The sequence below is a fragment of the Typopeltis vanoorti genome, chromosome 15 (assembly GCF_054136105.1).
Source record: "Typopeltis vanoorti isolate ZY-2024b chromosome 15, IOZ_Tvanoo_1.0, whole genome shotgun sequence".
Lineage (NCBI taxonomy): Eukaryota > Metazoa > Arthropoda > Arachnida > Uropygi > Thelyphonidae > Typopeltis > Typopeltis vanoorti.
The window spans coordinates 52137415-52155791 of record NC_143563.1 but is presented as its reverse complement, the minus strand read 5'-3'; the positions used below and the strand labels follow the sequence as shown (position 1 = coordinate 52155791).

At 33.9% G+C, this 18377-nt stretch overlaps 1 protein-coding gene across 1 annotated transcript in view; it reads left to right on the top strand.

Moving 5' to 3' along the window:
- Positions 1 to 18377, top strand: part of LOC150098756 (transmembrane protease serine 9-like) — a 197288-nt gene that overhangs the window by 20824 nt on the left and 158087 nt on the right. The window contains exons 7-8 of the mRNA XM_090405745.1: positions 5219 to 5313; positions 12694 to 12941. Coding sequence (XP_090261871.1) covers positions 5219 to 5313; positions 12694 to 12941 — 343 coding nt within the window. The remainder of the gene's footprint in view (positions 1 to 5218; positions 5314 to 12693; positions 12942 to 18377) is intronic.

The following is an 18377-nucleotide window of genomic DNA, read 5'->3' as shown; positions in this document are numbered from 1 at the left end:
AAACGGCATTAACTAATGAGTCACATGTCCCCCCCACATTAACCATGCTGTTTAGACTTAAGCAAAACCATATGTTTCACCAGCAAACACAGTATCTAACTAAAATCTATTGTTTTTAGTTAGATGTGTGTGAGTGCCCCACGAACTCAAACACAAAGCTGCAATAAAATTCGTAAACGTATTAAAACTAAGACATATAGAGTGAATGTTGTTATGACAGTTTCAGATAACATGGAATTTCGTTGAAGAGAACTTGCGTTTCAGATCAAAAATGTCGGCTTGACTTTGTATTTTGGTAACGCGATCTTTTGTTAATACCGCACCAATCATATCCACATCTTCATAGCTGTTCTATCTCTGTTGGCCTACAATTTCTGCCTATTTCACGTTCTGCTTTCACTTCTCAGACATTCGTGATGGATGTTCATTACGTATCTGAAATTTTGTAAATTACTTGTAATTTTTACTTGGAATAATGGGAAAGAAGATGACAATGCACACAAGGAAACCGCACTCGAGGCCGTAAGTAGCTATAACGAAGAGGAGATTCTTGGTAGGTCATCCACAGTTTCATTCCCCACCCCCCTGAAAACTTTAGTTTCTAAAAATCCCCACATATATCTCGCACCATGATTTTTTGGCTTTAATTATAGGGAAAAAAAGTGCGAGTTATATTCGAGTAAATACGGTATCGATTTTTTCGTTTCAATACGACATTTATAGTTACAATATGGATGCAACGACCTGCTATAATGTAATTGCAGTAATAAAAATTTATATCGCAATTTCAATGTTAGATCCGATCCTAATCAATCGCAAAATATATTTATGCTTTCATTGTTAATTTATAGCACTCTGCTGGTAGCGTAGTGAAAAAGTTGAATTCTATTGGCTACCAGCTGTTCACGTGACGCGCAGCATATGCACTCATAGGAATCCAGCTGTGAGTTTATAATTGCCTGTTAGTCAATCAGTGATATTTGAAGTTCAGTGCACTCGATTCAAAGACAACCTAGCACTGAGAAAATCCCTTTTCTTCTTATTTTTTATTTTTATTTGCAATAATATTGTGCACTGGTCTACAGTTTTGTGCGTTTTTATTCAAACGTTTTTAAAAAACTGTTAATAATATTAATAATATATCTATTCCCTGAGGCAATGTCGCTTTCCAAGCCCACAAGAAAAAGAAAAATTGCTGATGAGAGGAGAAAATCTCACGAATAATGGGAATTAAATTATTCCTGCACTGAAACAAAGGACAAAATTGTGTGCATTATTTGTAACGAAACAATTAGTGTCGCCAAAGAATATAATATAAAAAGGCACTACGATAAAATTCACAAAGAACAATAAGTATTTTCAAAAATTATGAACGATAATGAATCAGCAGTGAGAGCCAGTTATGAAATCAGCTATTTATTGGCGAAACATTCCAAACCTTTTAGTGACTGTTCCTTGGTTAAGGAGTGTATGATAAAAGCAGCCGAAAACGTATTTCCTAGAAATACTGTGATGGAAAGAATAACCGAAATGGCAGATAATTTGCGTGACCAGTTGTAAGAAATATTCGCAAACGTACAGTGCTTTTCAATTGCACTTGACGAAAATTGCGATATTTACGACATGGCTCAAGCTGCTTTGTTTCTTCGGGCTTGCGACGACAATATGAATATTACTGAAGAGTTCTTGGAACTGATTCCCATCCATGGAACCACTACAGGGGAAGACATTTCTGACGCCGTGTGGAGCATTTTTGAAAAATGCCAACTTCCTCTGAACAGGCCCATAGCAGTGACAACCGATGGTGCTCCAGCAATGACAAGAAAAAATAAAGGTCTTGTGTCAAGACTTGCAGAAAAATTAAAGGAAATGTATCCAGACATCCCAAAACTGCAATCTTCCCACTGCATCATTCATCAGGAAGTCCTGTGCTCCAAAGTGTTGGAAATGAGCAGCGTACTCAAGCCTATGACAAATACAGTACTGTGAACTTCATCAGATCCAGAGGCCTCAATCACCACCAGTTTCCTCAATTTCTAAAAGACTTGAAGAGGGAATTTGAAGGGCTACCTTATTACACAGAGGTTCGGTGGTTATCTTGTTGTTCCTAGAAATGTTCCTAGAAATGATCAAATTGTTCCTAGAAATGAAAAATCATGATGATGCATTTCTTAATGATCAGACATGGATACAAGATCTAGCATTCTTAGTTGATATTACAGAACATTTGAATGATTTAAATGTCAAACTTCAGGGGAAAGATCAGTTAATAACACACATGTAGGATGCACTGGCAAGTTTTAGATGTAAGTTAGTTTTGTTTCAAAATCATTTAAAAGAGAATATTCTAAATTACTTTCCTATGTGTGAACAGTTAAACAATAAGAATCAAAGTTTTAACTTTTCTCAATATTGTCCAAAACTAGAAAAGATAAAAGAAGAATTTAATAGGCGATTTAAAGATTTCAAGGAGCAAGAAGAAGTTTTTTCACTTTTTACTTATCCTTTTTTCGTTTAATTTCGAAAAAGCTCCTATTTGTATTCAAATGGAACTTACTGATTTCCAAAATGATTCCTTTCTAAAAGCGAAATACCAAGAAGTTGGTGTACCAAAAATATACAGTTATTCAGGTCAAAAATATCCGGAAATAAAAAAGTTTGCAGCAAATATTCTGTTATTTTGGAAGCACCTATTTATGTGAACAATTATTCTCATGTATGAAAGGTAACAAAACAGCCCACAGATCAAATTTAACGACGTCAACCTTTCTGCCATAATGAAGGTCGTATGCTCACAATCTTTGAGTCCAAATTTTGGCAGGCTGGTTAATAATAAACGTTGACAAGTGTCGGGAAAAAAATAAAATACTGAAATTAAATTACTATAATTATATTATCCAAGGTGTGTGTGTGTGTGTGTGTGTGTGTGTGTGTGTGTGTGTGTTAACCCGAAAATATTATTTTTCCCCAAAATATTTTCAGTAACATTAAAAAAATTTACCAAAATATAGACCCCCCCCCCTAAAAAAATATAGAAGCATTTTATTTCAACACAAACACAAAAAATTTCAAACTGACAGGAGGCTCTGTAAATTTTTGTGATGGTTATTAATGAGAGTTTATACTTTTTTTTAGAATATATAAATATTTGATTTATTCAAATAAAATTTAATTTCTGTTTAATTTGGATTAAATGCTATCTATCGTAAATATTAATATAATAAAAATAATCTTTATATTATTTTTTTTTGAGTTGTCATAATCATTATACTATTATTTTATGTCTTGTAATGACTTAGAATAAATAAAATATTTTATTAATTTTTTTCCAGTTTATTTATACTCATTTTTTCACTTCCATTCGATTTGAATTAGTGCAGGTTTTTTTAGTCGAAAATTTTTTGCGGCCCACTTGAGATACACTTTTATAGCAGATGGTCCGCGGTCCAATTGAGTTTGAGATTCCTGCTATAAAGTTTCCTCTCGTCACGACCAGAATCGAAATCAGGTCATTTTCAATTGAAGGGCGCGGTGTTCCTGTTGCACGTTTTCAGTGGAGGTGCTTAAACAAATTTCAAAGCTAACGAGCATGTGTATTTTTAAGCAACTATATCGGTGTGATCGTTTCTGTCCCTAACTTATCGAAATTAACCAAGTCCTTCCCTAGCAAGTTTGTTAATTACTAAATTACAAAAAAGTCACGTTTCCATTGTGCTAGGCTTTGGAAGAAGGACCGTTTCAAGATCGATTCTAGTTGTGACCAGAAAAATTTTTTTTTTTGGTTGTTTGCAACTGGTTCTAGAGTTAGTCGATTTTTGACATGGTTAAGATTGGTTTTTTTCTAGGAAATTCGACTGTTAAACTCCGCAGATATATATATATATATATATATATATATATATATATATATATATATATATATATATATATATACATATATATATACATATATATATATATACATATATATATATATACATATATATATATATATATATATATATATATATATATATACATATATATATATATATACATATATATACATATATATATATATATATATATATATATATATATATATATATATATATATATATATATATATATATATAACGTAGAACACATAGTATTTGAGACAATAATATATAGTATGCCATAATGTTTTTGTTCTTTTCAAGGTATTGTTTTTTACGCACACGTGTCTCAAAACAATATGAGAAACATCGACACTTTAAGAAAAGATTTCATGTGTGAGAATAAGAAGCAGGTGAAGAGAGAGTTTCGGGGTGGAGAGAGTTTTCATTCTGTGTACGGAGGCTATCGGCTATCTGAATTAACTCATAGCGCATTTTTTCATTCTTTCCACTTTCTACTCTGTGGCTATAGAGTTCGGTACGGAAAGCGTGATGGTACACTTGCCTAAATTGGTAAGATACATAGACTGGTTACGTCTAATATAAAACGTTCAATGCTGATGATGAATCAGCGTTGAAAATTTCAGCACATACACATACCCTTATAAGTAAAGAGAGAGAGAGAAAGAGAGAGAAACACTTCGAGACGTGGGAAAACATGTCCTGACTGTTGTGGTTGCCTTCTTTACAAAAGCGAAGGTAAGTTAGCCTGTCTGTTTCTAGAAGTGGGAAGGCGCATTTCTTTGAAAGAATAGGCTTTTTTTTTTTTTTTAATCTCTCAAACAAACCAGGCAAAAGAAGAATTCACACAATTAACCAACACAACACAATGGCCTCACAGCTGTTGCTTCGGCTGTAATTCCGAACAACAACTTTTTGAAACCATTATGAAAAAAAAAAGAATGGGATCTACTAAAGTAAATCCCACTGAACGTTGTTTTTGGTGATAATATATACGAAAAGGTAATAACTCATTGACTTTCGATGTTAAGATAATGATTCCGTAACTATAACAATTATTGAACCAAACAAAAACAACTTATTCACATTTCCGGGAGAAAAATAAGTCAATGAAAATTTTCGGTAGGCTCACTCCAGTGTCTCCTCCCGGGCTTTGTAAAATCCTACCTCCCACTGATAGACCAATTATCTATAACGTTTTTGAAGATATTATTGTAGCATTAGTAGAATTTATCTATCGATCACAAAAGAAACATAAATAACAATTTATGCATCATGTGCAATATTTTGTTATTGTTTTAAGATATATTTTCGTTTGAATTATTCGTATAATTCTTTAGGCTGGTTTGGTGAACACCACTCAGAACGAATTGTATTGTGGAGCAGCTCTTATTAACAGACAATATCTCCTTACCGAAGCTCACTGCGTGGAAAAGTAAGAAAAATTTTCTATTTTAGTGGAAAGTACGCTGCATTTTATTTTATTTATCCTGTTTCATAATGATTACTCAATCTTGCATTAAACTGCTAAAAAATATAAACGAATTTAGTAAACAAAAATTATTCCGATGTGTATGTGATAATAAATTCCAAAATCACAATATTTATTTCCTTGTCATAGTAAGTTACGTCCAATTCAAATAAACGTGGACTTCATTCTACTTGGGAATAAAACTGAAAGAATGCAACTGTTATATATCAGTGCTTCGAAGGTCATCTTAATTTAATTGTGGAATATTAGCCCCACAGCTTTCCTTTAATTCTCAATTATAATGGATATTATTAAGAAGATATCTTATCTTTCGTGATTTCTGTGAATATGGTATATTCAGAAGAAAGCACATTTCTAAATCGAGAAATGAAAACAAATTACATCACCAATCATTTGTATTTTTTTTTATGTTGAGCCCATACACGATAGGGTGATTGGCCACCTATAGTACTGCATATGGGTAGCGCTTTTGAAAAGGAGAAACTTGTTTACATTTGATTTAAATGCCGGTCTATTGTATTCCTTGGGAAAAAACATCAGGGGAAAGACTTCTCCAGAGTACAGCAGTAGCGGGGATGAAGGAGGAAGAAAAGAAACTTGCTCTGTGGGTTTCAAGGCGCACTGCCAAAGGATGTTAAGCGCATCTATACGTGTTCTCACTGGCATAGAAATGAGAGGGGGAATTATTAATGCTATTTCAGATGAACATTTGCCATGGAAATATTTATAGAATACACAAATTGCAGAGACCAAACATTTCTGTGAAATTGCGGAGAATGGGTTGGTAATAGATAAGTTCTTAATCAATCTAATTACCCTCCTATGCATGGGGATCCTAAAAGCTCCCCACTCCAAATTTGAGAGCAGTATTTAATAGCTGGGTGGATTTGTGATTTGTATAAGGTATATTGCTGTTCAGAGGTGAAGTAACGTCTTGAGCGAAAGACAAATGCTAGTTTTTAGAAGCCAAGGATGCAATGTTTGTGATGTGTTTATGCCAGGAGAGGCTTGATGTGAAGGTAATTCCAAGAAGAGAAATCTCATCTTGTCTGGAAATTGAGTGTTATCAAAAACAATAGTGGCGAAAATGGTTCTTTTTTGTGAGAAATAAGACAGAACTGAGTTTTTCTATTATTGAAATTGACGAAGTTATCTGAGCCCCATTGGAGGATCGCTTGGAGATCAAAATTGAGGGCAGTGGTGCTCATGGGTGTTCTACAGGTTGAAGAATTGTGAGAATTGTGTAGAGTAAGGTTTATCAAATGAAAGATAGGAGTGCAATGTGGTGTGATCTGCGAACTATGTATTGGGTTGGAGGTGAACTGATGAGAGTAGATCTCCTGTTGATCAGCAGCGACGGGATCCATAGTGGTGGTTGCTTAATAGCTGGGTGCCTTCAAGGTAACGTAGGATTTGGAAACTAATGGTCTTCTCCATTACTTTAGATAGGATTGAGGTGAGTAGGATGGGGCGGTAGTTAGGTGGCACTGATTTTTTGCCCTTCTTGGGAATGAGTTGAATGGAAGCCAATTTTCAAGATGTGGGATAAATACCATATATATATATATATATATATATAATTAAAGTTTATATATATAATTAAAGGTTTTATGTCTTCTTAAGTCGGTGTTTCTAGTCAGTGAAATTCTAATATAAAATGTCTACTATCCGAGAAAATACCAGTAACAATATATAAATACATTAGCGTTCATATTTACTCGGTAGATAATGTTATGAAAAATAAATTAGTTTGAATGACTGTAATACCGAGAATAAAAAAGAATAAAGTTTAGCGCTGAGATACTACTAGTTTTGTTGAAAAAATCAACTTCTTCAGGTATCATAAACAAAGAATTATATAAAAAATAACAGAGGCATTATAAAAGTACATCAACAGATCTAATAAAAACAGATAAAAAGACCGTAGTACATTTTAAATTGGAATGGATGCTGGAGTTCCAATTGAAGTTGACTACGTGCGTGAGTTGTCACGAGTGCGCCAATACTGGAGAGTGGTAATGTGTGCATCTGAAAGATTGAAGATAAGGCTGTTGTTTATATGGGAGGAATCGAAGGATATTTCTTTAGATTCGAATATCTATCTTTCGAGCTCATCATAACACAAACGTATATCAGAAGATTGCGGTCAGTCTACGAGGTATTGGTGGCCTACATCCGAATTAATAGAGAAGAGAACGTGGCTTGAGAGAGCGCTGGCTCTGGTCCTATTGTAGTATATATCTCGTTGCGTTCCTCCATACGTAAAAGGATAAATTTAGCTGTCTGACAGTAATATGGTTTGCCACATTCACACATAATCTTGTAGACTCCTGGATACTGAAGATGGAAATGTTTTACTGTTCTACTTAGTATGGAGCGAAGTTTTGGAAATGTAGTGAAACAAGTTCTAATGTTGAATTTCTTAAGAATTTTTGCCAGTTTTGGGGAGAGAGAGCTGATGTATGACAAAGATATAAATGTTCTTGGGGAAGAAGTATTTTCAATAGTAGTTGAACGATGGTAAGAGATAAATTTATCAAACTTTTTTAGTGAGAAACTGTTATTGACAAAAGTCTTTTTTTAGTAAATTGAGTTTATTTTCTTTCTCTGTTTCGTCTGTTAATAAAGATCTGATTCGATGTGCAGGGTTGAAATAATATCAGATTTTTCCGGAGGGTAGTGATGAGAAGAAGCATGAAGGTATCTGTCTGTTTGTGTGGATTTTCTAAAAATAGAGATTTTGATATTTGCAGCGCATCTTGTAAGTTTTAAGTCCAAAAAGGGAAGACAGTTGTTGGATTCCAGTTCGTAGGTGAAATTGATTTTCTCATGAAACTTGTTGAGATGGTATAGAAAAATACTGAGGTTGTTTAAACAGTGTTCCCAAATGAGGAATTCATCATCTATATAACGGTAATTCTCAGAGAGGAATACATCATCTATATTCCTCAACTCTAAAACCCATATTTTGGGTTATTAGAGTTGAGGAATTAATCGCCTTTTTTTCGAAGTCCTTAAGAAATATATCAGAGAATCAGAGAGAGCGGACTGCCTATAGCCAATCCTGAGTTCTGTTTGTAAATCTTATTTTCGAATTTGAAGTATCCCGAATTTGCACAGTGAAATAGTAAGGAAAAGAATTTCTTGGATAGTTTGTTCTGGAGAAGATGGAGGACCTCTTGAGTAGATACATTCGTAAAGAGAGAAACTATATCGAAACTTGCCATTAAATCTGATTTGTTGAGTTTGACGTCTTTGATTTTGGACACGAAATCAGCTGAATTTTTTATATGAGAGAAGAAATTATCAGAAAGGTTTTTCAAGAAAAATGAGAGGTATTTAGAAAGATTGTAAGTAGGGGAGTTTATGCCTTCAACAATTGGTCTAACTCGACAGTTCAATATATGGATCTTTGGAAGTCCATATAACGGTAGGATTAGCGCATGAATCGATGTGAGTTAAAGACGGATGTTTCTAGGTAACTCTGAGGTGGGTTTCAGTAAATTGTTGGTCCTATTGTGCAATTCTCTTGCAGGGTCACTATTTAGTCAGAGTAAGTGTCAGTTTCTAGTAGTTCCAAAATTTTGTTATGGTAATCAGATTTATCTAAGATGACAGTGACAGTAGCATTCCCTATGTCTGCAGGAAGAATTATGATGGCAATATTCTTGAAGTTTTTAATAGCTGATCTTTCAGAATGAGAAGGGTTGTCAGATGGGGATATTGCATGATTTATGGTGAATATAGCTTCCATACGAAGAAGGTTTGCCTTTTGGTTTGGTAATGAGGATGCTGCTTTTTCTGTCTTAGTTAGGAATAGTTCTTTAGGTATGGATGTAGGAGTGATAACAAAATTGAGACCTTTAACAAGTACAGTTTCTTCTGCCGATGAAAAGGAATGGAAAGAATTATTTATGACAACTTCATTTAATAGGTAGAATTATGATGGGATGAGGGACGATCCTGCATACATTTTAGAGAATCAAATTTTGTGATGAGATTAATTTTATTTGTATTCTGGGCTTTTGAAGCCTTTAGAGCGCTAATTTCTTTTAAATTGTTCCAAGATGAAGTGTCTAGTCTAGAGAATTATTTAAACGATTTCTAGAGAAGTCTTCTTAGAGAAATAAGAGGCTAGACTACGTTTGGTTTCAACAATACGTTCGGATAGAAGCTCCAGTTTAGCTCTGTGGTAAATTATTTGAGCTCTAGCTGTTTAATGGATTCCTTAAAATTAAGAAAGAAAACGGGGAATGATAGAATGACACTTACATCTTTTAAGAAAGTCTAGTCTGTTGATAAATAATCCAATGGATCTGAGATTCTTCTGATATTCTTTGATGAGCAAATTTAAATCCTCGTCATCAGGAAAATTGATATTAGCGTTTATATGTATTTGGTAGATAGGATACTACTAGTTTCGTTGAAAAAAATCAACTTTATCAGGTATTATAAACAAAGAATTATATAAAAATAACAGAGACATTATAAAATTAAATCAACATATGTAATATAAAAGACCGTAGTACATTTTAAACAGGAATGCGTGCTGGAGTTCCAATTGAAATTGACTACGTGCGTGAGTTGTCACGAGTGTGCCAACACTGGACAATGTGTGCGTCAGAAAGATTGTAGCCAAGGCTGTTGTTTATATGGGAAGAAGTTTTGGAAACGTGGTGAAACAAGTTCTAATGTTGATTTTCTTAAGAATTTTTGCCAGTTTTGGGGAGAGAGAGCTGGTGTATGAGAAAAGTCACGTACAAGAAAATCTACAAGACAATTGCACAATAGGACCAACAATTTACTGAAAACCATCTCACAGTTACCTAGAAACATCTGTCTTTCCATCTGTCATATAAAAAATTCAGCTCATTTCGTGTCCAAAATCAAAGACGTTAAACTCAACAAATCAGAGTTAATGGCAAGTTTCGATATAGTTTCTCTCTTTACGAATGTACCTACTCAAGAAGCCCTCCATCTTCCCCAGAACAAACAATCCAAGAAATTCTTTTCCTTACTCTTTCACTGTGTAAATTCAGAATACTTCAAATTCGAAAATAAGATTTTTTTCAAACAGAACTCAGGATTGACTATGGGCAGTCCGCTCTCTCCGATTCTTACTGCTATATTTCTTAAGGACTTCGAAGAAAAGGCGATTAATTCCTCAACTCTAGAACCAAAAATCTGGTACTGTTATACAGATGATGTATTCCTCATTTGGGAACACGACTTAAACAATCTCAATACGTTTTCTAGACCATCTCAACAAGTTTCATGAGAAAATCAATTTCACCTACGAACTGGAATCCAACAACTATATTCCCTTTTGGGCCGTAAACTTACAAGATGCGCTGCAAATATCAAAATCTCTATTTTTAGATAATCCACACAAACAGACAGATACCTTCATGCTTCTTCCCATCACTACCCTCAGGAAAATTTTGGTATTATTTCAACCCTGGCACATAGAGCGAGATCTTTATTAACAGACGAAACAGAGATTGAAAACGAACTCAATTTATTAAAAAGGACTTTTGTCAACAATGGTTTCTCCCTTAAAAAGATTGATTAATTTATCAATTACCATCCTTCACCCGGTATTGAAGATTCTTCTTCCCCAAGAACATTTATCTTAGCCATACATCAGCTCTCTCTCTCTCTCTCCCCGAAACTGGCAAAAATTCTTAAGAAATTCAATATTAGAACTTGTTTCATTACGTTTCCAAAACTTGGCTCCATACTAAGTAGACTTCAGTAAAATATCTCCCTCTTCAGTATCTAGGAGTCTACAAGATTATGTGTGAATGTGGCAAACCATATTACGGTCAGACAGCTAAATTTAACCTTTTACGTATGGAGGAACACAACCAGATATAGACGACAATAGAACCAGAGCCAGCGCTCTCTCAAGCCACGTTCTCTTCTCTTCGGATGAAGGCTACCAACACCTCATAAAATGGCCGCAATCTTCTGATATACGTTTGTGTTATGTTGAGCTCGAAAGAAAGATAACTGAATCTAAAGAAATATCCTTCGATTCATCCCATATAAACAACAGCCTTATCTACAATTTTTCAGACGCACACATTACCACTCTCCAGTATTGGCGCACTCGTGACAACTCACGCACGTAGTCAACTTAAATTAGAACTCCAGCACGGTTTCCTGTTTAAAATGTACTACGTCCTTTTATATTAGATCTGGTGATGTAATTTTAAGTCTATTATATTGTATATAATTCTTTGTTTACAATACCTGAATAAGTTGATTTTTTCAGCGAAACTAGTAGTATCTCAGCATTAAGCTTCATTCTCGATATTATAGTCATTCTAACTAATTTATTTAGTAAATATATATATAAACACACTAAGGTAAAGAATGTTCTGAAGTCTACTTTTCAACTAAATAGTTATTCTCAAAAAAATTACGGATATATTGCTATTTAATCCTCCCGGTCGCTGTAATAAAGAAACCATTAGTGTTAAAGGCAGTATTTCTATTCCATACATATGCTCTGTCTCACCCAAATTAGCAAAGGTTCTTAGAAAATACAAAATAAGAACTTTATTTACTCCTCTTTCTAAAATCCGCTCGATTTTGAGACATCCAAAACGTAGACATCATAATCTTAAGTATCCTGGTGTTTACCCGATCTGGTGAAACTGTGACATACCTTACTTTGGCCAAACAGAGAAGTCAATCGAATTACGCATTAAGGAGCACACGAGAGACGTCACTTACAAGAGAACGCGAGCCAGTGCTATGTCTAGTCATGTTGTATTCACGGCCAATTCTAATTTAGTAAACTCTAGCCACACAGTCTTATGGGACAAATCTAATAACATTTTCGTTGCTATGATGAAGTAGAAAGGAAGATAACAGAATCAAAGAAAATCATTCTCACTCCTTACATCTCAACAACAACCTGAGTTACAACCTTTCAGAGTGTCACTGTGCTGTGGTTGAATACTGTCGTTCACGAGATACTATACGCATGCATACACCCAACAATGAAGCCAACGAAGAAACAATTTTGAATGCGAAGACTTGAACGTTGAAATATATACACATGTATATATACACAAATTTTCCGTGTTGTTTACAATTATTTGCACCATGTGTTTTTTACTCGTTATTTCGTTTTTTTAATGTGCACCTGACGAAGGCTGATATAAGCTGAAACTAGTTATGTAGTACTAGCGAACTTTATTTTCATTTCTCTCGGTTCTAGTCATTCAATCTTTATATATATATATATATATATATATATACGTTTTCTAAATTACTTCATTTCTAGATTAATATTTCTTTTAATAATTTCAGTTTACGGCCAATTGAGTTACGAGTTAGGCTTGGTGTGCATTATGTGCCAACTAGTCCATTTCCCAGATTGGTGTCCAAAATCATCATGCATCCCAACTACACCACGGAATATGACAACGACATTGCCATTGTTAAGTTGGCTGAACCAGTTGAGTTCATTCGTATTATTCAACCGGTCTGTGTACATCCGAACCTGAACACAGATGACTTAATTGGTCGATTAACTGGTTGGGATCGAAAAGCGTATGGTAAATATAAATTTTCTATGTGAGCAACCTAACAAATAAATAAATAATAAAATACCTTAATTTATTATAGCTTGATATTAATTTTAGCCCAATCACAACGTGTGTTCAATTGTCCTATATCATTTGATCATAGACAGTTAGTATAAAGAGGAGGAAAATAATTTCTCCTACTGAATTAGATGAAGATTTTATTAACAGAAATGCATGCAGTTTTATGGTTTCCTTACGGATTTTCCTTGCAGTACAATTACGGAAGTAGTCAATGTTAATGTCACTAATGACACATCTGATTATCCATTCTAGCAGTAGACGATATGCATACAGCAAGTTATACATCCTTATTTTCCCCAATCGTTATACGTGTATTATAAAAGATCGCAGAAATATTTTCACATCTAGGTTACTTAAATGGTACTGAGAGATTTCATTTAAGTTGTTCTAGTAACCCATAATACACTACATACTTCCTTCTCTGGATTGTGTAATACCACGAATTATCAAAGAGTAACTACTCACACCACTTTCTACCTTTATAGAATCTCATCATATCACTTGACCTGGAGATACTGAGAGGGAATGCTAGATATCGGAATATCTGTGAATCAGATATACGAAAACTGAATGGCTGACGATACGCTGTAAATGTTATGTAGATGTCATTATGTTAACTTCTTTGATGGATGGACTAAATCCTTGACTCTTAATCCCTTTATCTGTATTAGCGGTTGAGATTGGAGGTTTTTTGGGGTTGGAATGCTCGGTTCTCTCCTTGTGAGCTTTTAACGGGGATTTCATTTTGAATTATTTATAACTTCTTAATATTACATTCAGTGGTGTGTCGCTAAGCTAGTGAGACATATGTTAGGAGAGATCTTATCACTGTTTTGCAAATTAGAATCTTGTCGCTTAAGAGAAGTTCAGTTGGGCAATAGTCCAGTTGGCTTTTGTGGTGCTGAAATCTGTTACATCCTGAACTGCAAACCTTTATTTAGTTGTTCTACTAGATATTTGCCAGGATACAAGTTTTCCGCACATAAGTACAGATAATATTAGGTTTTCTCGTCTTCTGGTGAAGAGTACTGGTGAGTTTTCTTCTGGACTGATGGAGACTTTTCACCTGGTAAACCATTTTTCGAGTGTGTCGGATACTATGATGATTGCCTCATCGGCATAAAAGTGGTGATAGTAGGAAATATTATAGCTTCGGCCATAGTTTTGTGACACCGATGAGTTGTTTTTTTTACCGGAGGAGCTGGTTTATTTCTTCGAAAAGTCAATTGTGCTTGTGATAGTGGTGATAACTGAATTTAGTTCTGTTAGCACTTGAGTTTCTAAAGAACTTGATGCAATCCCTTCAATTCTAGTTATGCACGGGACAGATCCTAAATTCTGTGCAGTGCCTAGGTAGAGTATAGCGGAGTTATGGTCTAAATTGAGGTCATTGACTGTTTGTAATTGTATGTGTTAAATTCTTCAGTATCGCTACATCTAGTACATCTGGGCAGTATGTGTCCGCTTGGTGAGTAGGTTTTGCAGGAGTGCTAATTGCCATTTTTCATGATGGCGAATGTGTTGAGGGTTTTGCCATTATTGTTGGGAAACAAATCTTCCAGGATAGAAAGGGGGATAGTAAACCCTTTTATGTTTTTATAGCCGGGTACGAAACTCGGATCGAAATCCATGGAGTTTCATGCCGAAAAAACTATCGGCGAGCCCAACTGTAAATGATCACTTGGGTAGTACAACACCAGAGTAACTCCATGCAAAGGTGGAGCAAGATCCGTCACTAACTTTAATATTCTCTCATAATGCAAAACCCGGCTCCTAAGAGAGGTATGTATATATATATATATATATACCTCTCTCTCTCTCTCTCTCTATATATATATATATATATATAATATATATACCTCTCTCTCTCTCTCTCTCTCTCTCTATATATATATATATATATATATGTTAAAAATACCAAGCAATTTTAAACCTGGTTTTACTCCATTTCCCAAGCAAACAGACAAACAAGTCAAGTTTGCGCCTGCAAGTGATGCAAGTCTAGTTGATCCTACAAGGTTTTAACTGAACACGAACTTACATATCTCTACTATCGAATTGCCGAAGTGGTGTACTCCTATATTTATTGTTAATTACTAATTTAATAAGCCGAAAGGCTAATTTTACCGGCGAATATGTTAATAGAACATGTTAATATTTAGTCCATCCATCATGAGACCTCAAAAAAGGTTGAAACCGGTCTGGGTAGCGACCGCTTCTCATAATGTAAAACAATGTATATAGATCTCTTAGGAGCTGGGCTTTATATTATGAGAGAATATTAAAGTTAGTGATGGAGCTTGCTCCACCTTGGCATGCAGTTGCCCTGGTGTTGTACTACCCAAGTGATCATTTACACTTGGGTTCGCCGATAGATTTTTCGGCATGAAACTCTATAGATTTCGATCCGAGTTTCGTACCCGGCTATAAAAACATAAAGGGATTTACTATCCCCCTTTCTATGAACATATTCTCCGGTAAAATTAGCCTTTCGGCTTATTAAATTAGTAAATCTTCCAGGATTTGTGCCTGGCGGTCAGATAATCAACAATTATTACTGTTATTCCTGTATTTAAACAACAAGTTTTCTGTTTGGAGACTATGTACTAAGACGATTATCAGGCTGCCTGAGTTTGCATTTGATGAATTTCTATCACGATGGCTTTTTGTGAGGGAGACGGCAATTGCAGTTTGTTTATGTCTCTTCTGATGAATATGGCGATGTCTCCAGTAGTTAGGCTCTGTGGAGAAGATTTAATCGGGGGATTTAATTCCTCCTTTATCAAAAAGAAATTAAATCCCCCCCCCGGACATGGTTTGAACTGCTTTATAACCAGTCTGATTAAACAGTTTATAACTGGTTTAATTTTGAGATCAACGTGTATGTCGTCATGTACAAGTGACAGCATCGTTTCTAGTGTAGTTTTAATCAGGTCCAGCGTAATTTTCATGCATGTTTTATTTCCTCTCTTATTAAAAGTAGTTTAATTTATACCCTCTTATCAGTCTCTATGGTTGGTTCTAGTTAGGTCACATGATTTTCGACCCGAGTTTGTTTCGAGATCGTATGTAACTGGCTTACATGGTTTGTTCCTCAACCAATGGGGAAAGAGAGTCACGTTATGTTGTCTTCTTACCCCCTCTCTCCCCCAGCTTTTAGGGTAATATTCTACTCTGGTCAGTTTCCCACTTCTTTATCGCGACAGTAACATGTTTTCGTATAAAACGAATTGTTAATATCTCATTGTTTTTTCTAACTGTTTCCGTATCAATAGGAATTATATATAAATTTGAGCTGTCCTCTTCTTTTATAAAGTCTTCAGTTTCAAGTGGAATGAAAAATGAATCTTTCCTTTTCTAAACTGTTTTTTTAGTAACGTAGTGTTTTCCTTCCTTCTTTCAAGCATTAATGGAAAGAAGCCACATCTTGTTTAATTTAAATTATTAAGTTGTGGAAAATTTCAATAGTAAGTATTTTTAATATTCTGACCAAGCAGTGTATACATGTGTTCAAGCAATGTTTTTAATAAGAATTATGCTGAATCAATAAATGTGTAAATCACTTTAATTGTAGAAAAATCCAGCAACCTTACAGGACCATGAACACATTGTGCCATTTAGTTTGCACAGTACAAAGATAGAAAAAATTTATGCTTCAAGAAATGTACAATGTATACTTATTATGGCTTCTCATCTCTAAACAATGTTTATAATTAATTATTTTGCATCTTGTTAATGCAACATAATTAATTTTATTATTTTATTATTTTTATTTTTTTGAGAATTTACAATGCTTAGAGGTAATAACTAATAATTACATTCAATTAATATAATTAGTTAAATGCAATTCACTTCATCATCATCATAACATTAATGATGAACCATCCCCTTGACAAAAAAATAATAATAAGTAAAATAGTACTCATTTATTAAAAAAATAGCAATTATACCAAAGATTGATAAAGATTTACTGAAAATAATAAGTTGCATTCACATTACATTAAATATAATACAAATGAATTTAATGATTTTATTGTTGTAAACTATTCAATGGAAAATGTATAATTTTTAATTATCACAGTGTGATTGTCCTTCTCTAGATTATACTGAACAGAAACGCAATATATGTGTAGGGAGTTCAATCTTGTTCTACCTCTAAGAGAACTATAGCTCCAATGTCACATCTTTCAAGCATTAATAGATAGGAGCCACATCTTGTTTAATTTAAATTATTAAATTTTGGAAAGTTTCAATAACAAGTATTTCTAATATTCTGACCAAGCAGTGTGCATGTGTGTTCAAACAATTAATAACAATTATGCAGAATCAATAAATGGGTGAATCACTTTAAGCACTTGGTTAGCCAACTGCTATCAACGTAAGCCATCATTGTCATCAGAAATGATACTAAATTTGGTTCCCTATTTATCGAGATATCAAGAGTTCTGTGGACTTTTTACTTAAAGTAATATTAATAATATATTCATGACAATAAGAAATGATATAATATTCAAGCCATATTAAACGTGAAAATCAAATAAAAAATAGCAATATTATATTCTCATTGGGTCAATGAATGTGGATTAATTCTAAATAAAGTATACCAATTATTAACAGCCAAAGAACTTACAATCATAGATTAAAATTCAAATTAAAACACAGCTATTGTATTACAAATGAGTCAGTGTAGATTAAGTCAATTTGTGTTTCAACAAATCAAAAAATAAAAAATAAAATTCAGGTTTCAAAAGGACCTACAAGGAATTATCATGTTTGCTTTCTGGTGAATAACTTTTTTTTCACTAGAATCTTATAATAATTCTAGGATTAAGTTCTTCGACCCTTAACTAACAAGTAACTTAACTTTGACTATTGGCTCAAATATTAATGTCATATAAATTTTTTATTCACTTTTTATAAGAACGTTTGTTAAAATATTGGAAAAGTTGTGAAAAGGTAAAATACAACACCATAATTAACTAAATGCTTATAGCGATAATTACCTTTTAATAAGGAAGGAAGGAACATCGATTAAAACTACGATAGAAAACAATGCTATCACGTGATATAAACGCTGGCGTCTGGGGACCTTAAAACGGAGAAGTGCAGTAAAAGCTGTACAAGAAAAGCGTCATATATTACGGAGAAAAAAAACAAAAAAAAACAGAAATCACTAAACGCTTTCAAAAGAACTCGGGAACTCATAACGAGACACAATCCCGATCCTCGGTATGGGAAGGAAACACTAAATGTGTAGGAGAAGATGGAATAATCTCCAAACTGTATAAATTTGTTGGAAACATTTCCTCAGAGGTTATTAAATTTTTTAATAAAATATATTCAATTCGACAGAAAGGACTAAAGTATACTAATGCAATTATTTCA